The sequence below is a fragment of the Atta colombica genome, unplaced genomic scaffold (assembly GCF_001594045.1).
Source record: "Atta colombica isolate Treedump-2 unplaced genomic scaffold, Acol1.0 scaffold238, whole genome shotgun sequence".
In the NCBI taxonomy this organism is placed as follows: Eukaryota; Metazoa; Arthropoda; class Insecta; order Hymenoptera; family Formicidae; genus Atta; species Atta colombica.
The window spans coordinates 2,544,257-2,557,553 of NW_017259336.1; the positions used below are offsets into that span (position 1 = coordinate 2,544,257).

General features: G+C 28.4%; 2 protein-coding genes across 2 annotated transcripts in view; one reads left to right on the forward strand and one right to left on the reverse strand.

Moving 5' to 3' along the window:
• Positions 1-2,471, reverse strand: part of LOC108688670 (synaptotagmin-5) — a 12,541-nt gene extending 10,070 nt beyond the window's left edge. Inside the window, exon 1 of the mRNA XM_018195004.1 lies at positions 2,168-2,471. Coding sequence (XP_018050493.1) covers positions 2,168-2,281 — 114 coding nt within the window. The 5' untranslated portion in view covers positions 2,282-2,471. The remainder of the gene's footprint in view (positions 1-2,167) is intronic.
• Positions 2,472-6,190: 3,719 nt separating this feature from the next.
• The window catches only part of LOC108688669, a 21,184-nt gene continuing 14,077 nt past the window's right edge, over positions 6,191-13,297 (forward strand). Inside the window, 2 exon segments of the mRNA XM_018195003.1 lie at positions 6,191-6,223; positions 6,225-6,325. Coding sequence (XP_018050492.1) covers positions 6,191-6,223; positions 6,225-6,325 — 134 coding nt within the window.

The following is a 13,297-nucleotide window of genomic DNA, read 5'->3' on the forward strand; positions in this document are numbered from 1 at the left end:
TAAATTATTATTAAATTATATATTAATGCTATTTAAAAAATAGCATGCACTTGATAATTATGAAAACAAATTAATAAAAAATTTGCAGAAATGGAAAAAGATTCAGGATAATCCGGTATTTATGACACGTGGAGACTTACGTCGCAGAAATAAAAACAAAAGAGTAGTTTGTATACAATCATTCAATGTTATATTAATATTGTGTTATGATTTTAGTTTTTTTTACCATTAATAAAATCATCGTTAAATGAATCAATTTATCAATGTAGTAAATAGTGCAATAACATAATTCACATAGAATAATTATTAGGGATTGTAAAAAATTTAATAATTATTTGATGATACATAAATATGTAAAGGGATAGTAAAAAATAAAGTAAGCAAAATAAAAGTGTTTAGCTCTTGTATTCTTTGTTCAATTTTGATGTTTTGTATAAGCGTTTATTGAAATGATACAAAGACTAAAAATCATAAGACATCTTTTATGTATTTTTCAGACAGTTCTTACAAAAGTGTCTTTAACATATCTTTTAGATGTTGTATAAGAATTCCAAACTTAAACTTTTTATCCAAATTATCTTTTGGGTGAACCAATGCCAGTATCAGTGAATAATACACAGTTAATTTTTTCTATAACGAGCTCTAAAACTCAATTTACTTATAGTGATTCCATTACATGAACACATTTCGATAAATTTATATAAGTTTTATTTCAGAATTTTTTCAATGATTTTTTATCAATTTCCAATATTTTTATAAGTTTCAATTATTCTTTAAATATTGTCAAAGTCAAATGTTCTGGAAAATAAATTATCATAAATTTGCATACCAAAGAAGTAGCATTACTTGAAAGATAAAGAGCAATTATGGTTAAATCTATGCGAGATTAGTTGCACATGCGACGTAAAATTGCGATATACAGGGAAACAGTAAGTAAAATGACACACGCAATAAAGAGAGACGCCCATAATAGGACGCAACAAGTGCATTCAGAAGTGCTTTCCGAAGTGTTGAAGGAACAAAGCACTATCGCGTGCATCTAAAATTTTCGTGAATAATCCGAGATAATATTTTTTGCAATTTTTATCTTGAACAAAATTTTAAAAAATCATAAAGAAGATCTCAATTCTTTATAGATATCTTACTGAATCTCAAGTTTAGCTTGTTCGAAATTAGTTAAAGTGTCTTTCGATTTAATTTTCATTTCTTGAATTAGAAGTAATTGAATTAAAAGTAACAAAGATATCGAATATATATATAATATATATTCGAATATAAATTAATTGAGCACGGTAAATATAATAAAATTGTACTTTGCATATGGAATAGAAAATATAGATATAAAATATATAAAATATAGATATATGTAAATACATCAGAAAAATTGATTAAAGATAAAATACAAAATAGTGTTTTATATTATAAGAATTATTTTGGAGAAAATAAAATTAGATGGTAAATTTAATACAAACAAATATTTAAATACAAAAAACAAAATAATATTTGATAAATATTTCTACAAAATATTATTTTCCAATTTTATTTACAATTATCTAACACAGAGATGGCCAAAAAACATTAAAAATTGTATTATGTACTGTGGAATACGGTTTTTAATAGGTTGAAATTGTTTACTGTTCTCTATATTCCTTTAATTATGTGGAGCATTAACTCTTATTCTTATTATCAGTATCTTATCATCTATACCATTTTCATTTAATGAGAAATGAATGCTAAGACATAACGCTATATATAGATTAAGTCAACAATGATGCGGTTTTTATAAAAAAAAATATTAATGTTAATAATAATTTAAATGAATTTATAAATAAAATATTTTTAAAAAAATATTTAAACGCAAAATGCAAAGTACTATAAAAAAATGTTTGAAAATACAAAATACAAAATACGAATTTTCTGATGTATTTACATATATACTATACTCTATACTTTATATATTTTATATCTATATTTTCTATTCCATATGCAAAGTACAATTTTATTATATTTACCGTGCTCAATTAATTTATATTCGAATACGTTTTAAATACTTGTATTTCAAACTGCCCATCCCTGCATTGACATACATTTCGATCTTTATTTTCGCCAGGATAAGTTATTAACAAATATTCAACATTTTGTGCAATTCTAAAATATGCAGCTGTACCTCCGAACTAGTCGAAGTTGTACTGTCGGCACTGTCGGTATTAGCAATGGAAGAAAGCTGCGAACGTGTGCTTCTTGGGGCCCATCTTCCCTTGATTATCGCTACTCCTGTCATAGCACCGATCTTAGTAGCCGCGCTTCCGCTCGATGTGTTCTTTGACGTGTTTTTGTCGCCAGTTGCAGCACCACTACCGCCACTTCCGCCTCCGCCTCCGCCGCATAATTCCAGGACATCGCCCAGAACTTCTGACAATTTGTCCGGCACTTTGACGAATGTGTGTAAAACTGTCTGAGTTCAAGGAAGGCGCGAGTCTGCTAGCTTGATTCTCGATTTACTATACGTCCACTATTGTTTTTCCTCAGCAATTCGCGCAATTTTTAATTTAACACGGCGGGAACTTCTCCGGGATAATTAACAAAAAGATGTCGATGATTCGGATCTGACACAACCTATTTATCGCTTTGTATGTACCTGTAATCGTGAAATCACTTTGTGGTCATTCGCGTTAAACACTTGCGATTCCTACTTCAGTATCAATTCTGGAGTACCTTACACGATTTTCGAGCAAACACAAAAGTTTACATTTGCGTCCGGAGTATATATTTGGAAAGTAACATAGTTTCCCGAATAAATGATTAGGAAACAATTCGAATTCGTCTCGAGTTCATCTCTATGTCTTTTTTGATAAAAAAAAAAAATCAATATTTATTTACTCGCGTGACTATTAACGCAAGTAAATTTTCACATAAATTAATAATATAAGAGCTTTTAGTAGAAGTGCTATTAATATTCTCCGCCCACCCCTCTGAAGCTTTTATTATAATATTATAAATGTTACATAGCGTACTGAAAGAAGAATCTACCAATTCAGATAACATACATGTTGCATAAGATATCTAAAAGACGTCTTTAGATATCTTATACAACATAAATATTATCTGGAAAGTAGATTAATTGAAAATGAAGATAAAAATAAAAAACAATTAAATGCATATCTAATTCGCTACATCTGTTATTAAAATTTATGATAATTGATTCAATTAATATATACTTAAATAATTTTGCACCAACAAATAGTATTTTCAATATTTCGCGTAGTTTGTTATATTGTTCATTGTTAATAAAGTCATAGACACATTAATTAATCATTTGAAGCGTAATAAAGATACATTTGCTTGCATAATTTATTTTCGTTAAATCAATTAGTCACGTACGATATTGTCGTACATTTGCAGCCAATTAATTATCTCGTTACTTTATCTGGAGCAATTCGGATATAATCCCGTATGGATATATATATTTTCATTATTAATCGAGATACATTTATACGATTAGTTCAGATTTTTCTTGACTTGCGAAAAATTGAAGTATTAGAGAGCATCTAAATTGTTAAGAATACTAGCTCATGCTTTTAATACAATATATTAGGTTTTTTGTCACAAAAGATGTATTAGATGGTTCACAATAATTTATTTAACTTATAAATTTGAAAATTTGAATGATTAATATACGCTATTAAAATTGTATGAATTACTACTTTGATATTGAGTAAAAACCAATAAACTGCTGAAACAATGTATAGCTAATGATAAACAGGCCGAAATAAATTTTGATTCAGAAATGGCAGTTTGTAATCCTAAAATTTTTGGCATGCTAAAAACAAATCCATAGTTCAAATTGCTTCATGTTAAATTTTCGAGATGTTCTAATTTTATAATTCCAAAAAATCTATTTCGAGCATTTTGGAATAAATAAATTCAAATATCTCGTAAATCAGATGTGAAGGAAAGATATGGGTTGCAAATTTGACTTCAGCAAAAATCTATGAAAATCACCTGTGAACTCGGAGACACAAATGGGAACGTGACGGTTACCGATTCATTTTTTTTTCACCTAACTTTTTCATTTTTTATCTAATGTATAACTGAAGAAGAATCATAACGTATTTTAAATTTGTTATGTTAGATTAAATATTAATTCAAATTGTCAACCATTTTTAATTCGATCATTGACCTTGTTTAATATTTCTTTCATATTTTTTTATGTATTTAAAAAATTTTTTTTCAGTTTTAATTTTTCATCTGAGTTTGACTAAGTGCATTGAGCATACTTGCCAATACCTAATTTTTTTATTCCATTATGGCTACGTTCCATTGCAGAATGATAGGATACTGAAAATTTATAGTTCACGTTATGATACTATAAATTTCCTGTACTTGTAGGAATAACACAGCCTATGACCCATTTATAAAATCTAACAGTTGATTTTTGTAGATTTATTTATGCTGAAGTCAAATCTGCAATCCGTATTTCTCATCAGATTTACGAGATATTCGAACTCGAAAGGCCCAAAATGGACATTTTTGGAATCTTAAGATTAAAATATTTCGGAAATTTGTGATGGAACAATCTGGGATACGGATCTGCTTTTATCATGCCAGAAACCTTCAGGATTATATACCATCGTTTTTAAGTAAAAAAAATATTTTTTAATAACAAAATATTTTTTGTAGGCTTGTGTAATGTATTCTGTAATACAATATTTATTGAATACAATTTTATGTTCTGAAAAATCGAATATTAATTTTACATAATTTGCATTTCATTGAATTTAATTTAAAAAAACATATAAAATTTTTCTATATAGAAAATTATTCCTAAAGTTTAAGTTGTTAACACATATAATTAATTAAATAGTCGAAATGTATTTTTTCTTTCTTATCTTTGAATATTATTATGAAGAAATTATTAATATATTATTAAAACTCTCTTATACTATCTTAATTTTTTTTTCAAATGTCACATTAATTATTGGATTTGCTTGTCATGAGGATCATTATAATATAAAGCATTTAGTCAAAAAAAAACTCTAAATTGATTTTCAATAAATACTATGAAAAACGAATAGGCGGTACTGACTCTCAATCGATAATTATTCTAATCGACCAAAATTGATTTTATTCTGATTGACGTACCTACTTAGGTACGTCCTTGAAAATTATATTATCATTATCTGGAAATAGAATTATATTAAGGAATTTAAATTCAAGTCAGATAACGATGAAATTATATTATCTGGCTTGATTTTAAGTTCCTTAAAGAGTTAGAGTTCCTTAAAGAGAAAGACAATTATTTTTTTTTTATATTATTTGTCCATTTTTGTCCTACTCTACAAATTCATTTTGGTCAATAAGACATCAACGGAATTCTCGCTCATCATAATCGCTCATTACATTCTCTGTTAATCGCATATAAAACTGAATAAAAGGATATCTGATTTCATTATAGTTCAGCGGTCATGTACAGCCACAGCTCGTTACTCTACTCGTAGCTCGATCCAATTAATTTTACATCACAGTTGCCTATTTTCTCTCTCTCTCTCTCTCTCTCTCTCTCTCTCTCTCTCTTTCTCTCTCTCCACTAAGAACGAAATAAATGTCTAAACCGAATAACGAATTACGATTAGTTAGACGCTGACATGATTTATTGTCAGTCGCCCGAGTAGTAACAAGCAAACAATTTCGGTTTCATGACACGCAGTAATGATTAATTGTATTTTTACCCTCGTTAGGATCTCGATACACTATTGGTTATATAACAATCGTGTTATAATCGATTATAATTACCACCCAATCACAATTTAGATTCATTCAAGCACCCTCGCATACGAAAATACGAGATGTCTTTTATCGATTTTTGATCCCGTTCTCGCTACGTCTATCACGACCTAACATGGATGTGTGTTACTAGGTATCACTGTACCGCGATACTGGGCTAGCCCGACTGACTTTATACGCGCCCGACCATTGCCAGGGCTCGTGCACCACCAGAAAACGATTCGCTGTTGAGCATAGCTGGTAGCTGGGGGTAGTGCTGGAGGTTGGGGGTGGTGGGCGGCCGGTTTCATCACCGAGGGATGCAGAGAGAGAAAGAGAGAGAGGAAGAGAGACAGAGAGAGAGAGAAAGAGAGAAAGAGAGGGGATGGAAGAGAGAAGTCCTTAGGGACGAAAGACGGAAGAGACGATGGATATCGAGCATAAAGATGAGACGGGAAAGGATGCGTGCGTCGCAACAGGTTACATCTCAGGGACGACAACAATTTTAGGGAGAAAGATCAGGGATGTTCAAACCGCGATTCAAAAGATGCAGTACATCCAGGCGATCATCTTGCAAGAACGGCCGATGACTATCTTTAAAAGCAACCGATTTTCATATTGATTAGAACCGTAGAATTTATTTAGATTTAATGAAAATTGGTATAAATCGTTTGATAAAAAAGGGTGGGACGCTCTGCACCCGTAACATAAAATATAATTTTACAGTTTTACAAATTAATTGAATTAAACAGAAATTAGACAATATATACACTTATTATGTTTTATACATTTATCATATTTTATAAAAAGCAAAAGAATTTATAATGTAATGATCTTATCGATTTTTTTTAAAACTAAAAAAATTAAACTAGAATTATATTCTTTACTCACCATTAAAATTTAATACTCTCCAAGTAAATGGAGATTTAAAAAATATATAAAAGATTATTGAATATTTAAAAAGAGATATCAAATATATCAATCACAAGTTGAATTTGTATTTAATTACAGCGAGCGAGAGAGAAAGAGAGAAAGAGAGAAAATTAAGCAGAATAATTTACTTTTTAAATATCATAGTATTTACCATATAATAAAGAATATATATAAAATTTGGCCCTCACGTCAAATTAGACTTGCTATACGTTAGGCTTTCATGAATAAAACATTTTTATTAAGTTTTAATTCCCTATCCTCATCATTGCGAGAATGGCGTTAAAAAAATATATTTTTTATTATAATTTTTTTCTCTTTTCTAAATGAAAAATTATGCAAAATATTGACGATGTTCTATTCATCAAAAAACATTCCTGGACATTTTTAGAAACTTTTAGATTACAAATTCGAATTTTCTAAAATTCAAAGTTAAAAATTGCCAGTATATTTAAGTAAAATTATTGAGTGACTAAATACTGAAAATTTATTATAGTTTATTATATACATTATAGATTTTCAGTACTCGCAACGAATAACGGAACACAACTGTAAACAACTCCTCCGGACGCTAGCGACGCGCGCTGGTGACCTCGAGCGCTGGATGGTCGCATTTCGCCACGCACTTGTGGTGGGTTGGACGGATATGCATTTAATTGGTGATCTTTAATAATTAATGTTTTGGTTACTATTTTTTATAAAAACTGCCAAATAATACAGGACTTTTCAATTAAATTTAGTCCGCTCTGCCTACCTATGAACAGTGTTACCTAATATCAAATTATATATTCTATATGTTTTACAAATTTTATATGAAAAGATTTTATCTTGGAAACTTATTAAAAGAATTCACTCTAAACTTTTAGCAGCAAAATTTTACAATAAGCTGAGATTTCACTTCAAACATTAGTAGTAATTGAATCACTAAATCTGCTGCTGCAGTAAATTTTATTGCAAGAGGTGAAAAGTTCTCAACTAAAGTTATTGTTAATTCGTTATTGTTAAAAAGGAATGAAATTGGAGATTTTAATAGACTGAAAATATCGCTCCAAAAGAAGAATAAATGATTTTTGCTTAATTGTGAACAAACTATTTTTTCTAAAAAAAAAAAAAGGATATATAATTGCATACTAACTTCGTTGTAAGTTTCACATGTTAGTTTTAATTTTTTAGTGAAATTTTATTTTAAAAAAGTTAAAACTTACTGTCACTGAATTAAAGATATCATTATTAAAGATATCGATATAAAGATAAAAAGATATAAAGATATCGATATTATTAAAAATATCGATCTTAATTTAGAATTGAAGAGTTGTATTAATCGATATTGTTAGAGTTCAATTTATAAAAAAAATCTTTCACATCGTTTTTCATAAAAACCATTGAATTCACTAAATTATATAATTAAAAAATTGTAGACAATACAAGAAATAGTTGCACTTAACTTTTGAAGTAAGAAATAAATATAAATTTTATTAGATAGATAAAAGAAAAGTGCGCGATAATGCTATGTATTTTATAGTGAATCCATATACCATTTTTTAAGATTAATTAGAATAACTAATTTTGCAATTACAAATCGATAGAAAAAGATAACATTTTAATAAAGCATTATTAAAGTTTCGATCTATATATAAACTATAAAATGCGAAAGAATGCAATATTAGGGTTAGACAAGGATGGGAATGCATGCGATTGAAAGTGTCTATTTTAAAGGAGTTAAACAGGCTCCACAGGTTGCTCCATAAAGAAAGATACGAGAAAAGGAATCACAGACATAAAATTTAAAAAAAGATTATACGTAGGCCAATATTCATAGTCGGTTCTTATATTTAAGACTATCTTAAAGAATCATGAATCAATCAGAACTATAATATTAACAGCTTGAGACATTACTTAATACGGTCTTAAAATAAGAATCAACTATGAATACCGACCGTAGTTAAGAAAAGCCGCAGTAAAATAAGTATATTTTGTTCATTTAATGTTAACTTACAAATATTATAGATTAATTCAAATAGGATATATTTATAATATATGCAAAAACAAATATATAAGTTAAATATTCATATGATAAATAATATATAATAAAATAACAATGAAACTTGAAGAGGTTTCTATTGCAATGATAGTGAATTTTTTAATTCACTATCAAAATTAATTCAATATCAAAATTAATTTTGCAATCAAAAGATATTGTTTCAAGTAATATATACATCAGTAATAATATACATTAAATATATAAAAATATAAATGCGTTATATAATCTTAACTAAATAATATTTAATTTTCTATTAAATTTATAACTAAATATATATTATAATTAAAAGTCTGTTTGTCTTCTTTTTTTCTTACTTTTAATTGCATTTTTTAATAGCGTTTTCGACTCGAGCAAATTTATCGATTTGGATTGAATTATGTTTTATTGGTTGACGTCACATGTTTTACCAATAAGAGAGCGTACAATGTCATTAATCCAATCCAAATTGCAAACCTGCTCAGACCGAATACGTTATTAAAAAATAAAGTCAAAAGTAAGAGGAAAAGAGATAAATAGACTTTAACTTAAATAAAACCATTACTTTTTATGTATAAAAATTTTATGACTTTTTAAAAAATTTTTTTAAATCTATTTCATAATTATGCATAAGATATGAAAGACATAAACTAAAATTATAAAAATCTATGAATTAATGGAAATTTTGTGGACAATTATAAAAATATTTTATTATTTTATTTATTATTTTAATATTTTAGGTCTATTATATATCCTAGGATTATGTTTATTTATCACAAGAAAATTATTTTGTCTATTACAATTTTACTTCATTCGCCTTAATAATAACTAATTATTTATTTTTAAAGACATATTCACGTCTGACATTTATTAATAGCTTTCTTTAACAGTAGTATAAATGTAATAGTAGTATAAATATACTTAAACGTAGAAAGAAATATCTTTCAAACATTAGGAAAGAAATACAGACGCTATCGACACACGAAAACACTTGGCAAAAGTGTTAGATGGAAGAGAAAATGTCAGGTACTAAATATATCAAATGTAAGTCCAGTCTCTATCAACAATTCGCGTTATTTTTGTTAGCACCACGTGAGGCGTAAAAGAATCTCGCAATGGATTAAGAATGCGCGTGCGCCCGCGCAATTGAACGAGTCTAGCTGGAGAACTTTACGCTCTGCGCCACCGGATATATCTCTGGCATGGCGCAATCCACCCCTAGTGGATCCGAATCCAAGGGGTAGTTTCTCCGTGCGTAGCGCTCGTGACGCCGCTCTTCAATGTTCATGGTAGAGGTAAGAGTGGCAGGCAAGCCCTGATTCCAGGCCTCGATTAGTCGTGCGAGATACAAGGGCCGCGCCAGCTTATTGCTGTCACGCTCGTATTCGTGCTCGTTGTCACCGCTTCAGCGAGCAGCTGGCAGCAATTTATAAAGAATAACCGATTTATAATATCCGAATCGTCCCAGTCCCTCGTCCATCTAATTACTATTTAATCGACCTAAAGCGAGGAGTGATTCAAAACGAGAAGATGTGGAAGATGATGATGCTAGAAAATGAATAGAATACATAACCGGAGTTTCGGTATGCAAGATAATGGAGGATGTCCAATGGATAATAGTGGCGATAGTGACCAGTGATTTCGGCACGATTAGCAGCTTAATTGATCAGGTGCGGTATCCTGCTGATTCACTGACTACGCCGCGCGTGTCCGCCCACAAATATCCTCTTCTCACCTCAGCAAATGGTGCTGCTTTCTCTATTCCACTTTCCTTGCTACCGTCCTGTTGTCCCGCTGCATGCTCCTACACTTGTGCAGTGTCGGTTGATTAATGACATAGACGGCTCATTAAAAAATCCAACACGTAGCGAAGGATAATGCGACCTTGACGCATATTATATCGGGAATACTTTTGGTTGATTATTCATCATATGTCATTTACTTAGCATTTACTTTAATCGAGCAATCGAGCTATAGAATATGAAGATATAAATAGATGTTCCAGAAGTGAATCGGTTGAATCTTGATAGAAAGGTGAGATGAAAATCAGTTCATGCCTTATTTATTTATAAAGCTCTTTTAAATAAATGTTAACTTTCAGATTTATTTTAAATACATAAAATTAAATATAATAATAAATCACTTATAAATATGAGAAGCACTTTGGGTAAAAAATTCAGTTTTTAATCTTGTTATTACTTAAGTATTTGCTATAATTAAATATTTTATGACGAACATACTGTAACACGGTTTATCATTTTTTGATAAACAACTATTTAATTCAAGCTAACATTTAATTCAACCTACTTTGTAATATTTCTCTCTCTCTTTTCTCTCTCTCTCTCTCTCTCTCTCTCTCTCTCTCTCTCTCTCTCTTTCATCTTCTCTCTCTATGTCTCTGTCTTTCTCTCCCTCTTTTATTTTTTACACATATTTTTATCATCTCTACTTCGGAGCCATTCGAAATACCTATCACATGATCAATGAATTTGGAAGCTGAAAGGTAAGCACGCGTTTCATGGAATAACCGAGTTTATGGTTCGTCAAATGTGAATTGAATCGATATTTAAAGAAAAAAAAATACATAAAAATCTTCACTCGCGGTAATCAGAGCGTATCTGTACGACGCAATCAGTTTTTCATGTTTTTTCTTCTTTTTCTTTTTTAAGTTCCGACATATAACCTTTTATTATATTATACCTTTTTGCGATATATTGCATACCTTCAATGAATTACATTACATATGCCGACATTTCGATTCGATAGCTGAGAATTTTATCTTCTCTGCCATAATGCGAATAACAATTTTTTTTACTCCATGCGGCCGTATCCATCATTTCAAATATATAATATAAATATAATAATTGTACGTACACTTTCTTGTGATAAATAACCGTGTAATTCCTTGTATGTTCCAATTATCCTCCGTATTTCAAATACATAATATAGTTCATTTGAAGGAACAATCTTAAAAGGATTTAATTTTGACAAATATTATCAAAATTATAATCCTGAACAACATTTAAAAGATTTTAATCATCAGTTTAATACCTTAAATAATGCTAATATCGACACTGTAACATTCAAGCCTTATAATTTAAAAAGTATTTAATGAGAAAATATTTTGTCATAATATTTTGAAAAATTTATGTTTTGAAATAAGTTACAAGAATATGCAATAAAAATGGAAGTTCTCATTTTAAAAATTGTGATTTTAATCTGTCGATGACACCACCCAAGAAAATTATTATTATTATATTAAATCATGTGTATAATAAAATCAGTAAATAGATCTTTTTAAACTTTTGTTTGAAATATCTTTTTATAAAATTTATAGTTTTCAAGACATTTAAAAGATCAGTTACTTTATAAGTATAATACATTTACGTTGATTTCTATTCATTTGAATAAATTCTCATCTGCTTATAAGTCACAGTATAGCCAATTCATATAGATAGTTGTAATTAAAATGAGAATGAATATATTAAAAGGAGAATGAATCCTCAGTTAAGTTTCTTAATTTAGTTAAATTAATTGAGGATTCATTCTCCTTTTAAATACAGCTTGTCAAATCTCGAAGTTATCTTTATTTTATAGATAATATGATAGAAAGAGAAAAATTGACAAATGATACGTAGTAATACCTCATAAAATAGTATATTTAAAGACAATAGTATAACTTTTTGAAATTATAAAAATAAAGACAAAGAAAAGCACAAATATAAAAAATAAATTATTTACTTAAGTACTTGCACTTTGTTGTCTGATTAAAAAATTATCTCTCCATAAAAAAAATAATATGAAATAAATACTTATATTTTGGTCAGATCAATAATATATAATCCTAAATATAATGTATGTAATCTTAATAATGTATAAATATATGTATTAATAATGTATAAATGCGGCATAAATAAACAAATTTTTTAATGTAGCATAATCAAAATTTTAAATATTATTAATAATTATGAAACTCACATAATTTTCAATCTGTATTTGAAATAGAAATTCATTATTATGATATTTTTTGTTTGTTAATATAAAACTTAAACATGAGTGCATGAACGTATATATGTCATATCAAATACCTATATAGTATCTTAAGTTTCGTCAAAATATCCAATTTCAATGTAGAGTGTGTTTCAATATAGAGCGATATATCTGTTAGATTTGCCGTCAAATTTGCAAAGTTAATTTCAGTATTTTAAAACTGAATTTTTTTTCACGCATCTGCCTCGAACATGCGTGTCGAGATCAATGGATGTTCGAGAACTGTTTGTACTCTACAATCTGTACTCCATCATTGTAAGTGCTTCAGCTTCGCTGTCAAGAGACGTGACCTAAATTATTTTAAAAATGAGAAAAAAAATTATGATCGACACAAAATTCTTTTACACATATAACGTGCATACAATACAGAGCTCTCGTATTCGACTTCTCTGGTGTACAACAAGATTGTAAAAAGTGAAATAAGAATTAACTATAAAATAAAAATTTTTTAAAAGAAATTTAATAAAAAAAATTTAATAAAATTTTTTTTATTAGAAATTTTAAAAGAAATATTTTAAAACAACTAAAAATATAAAG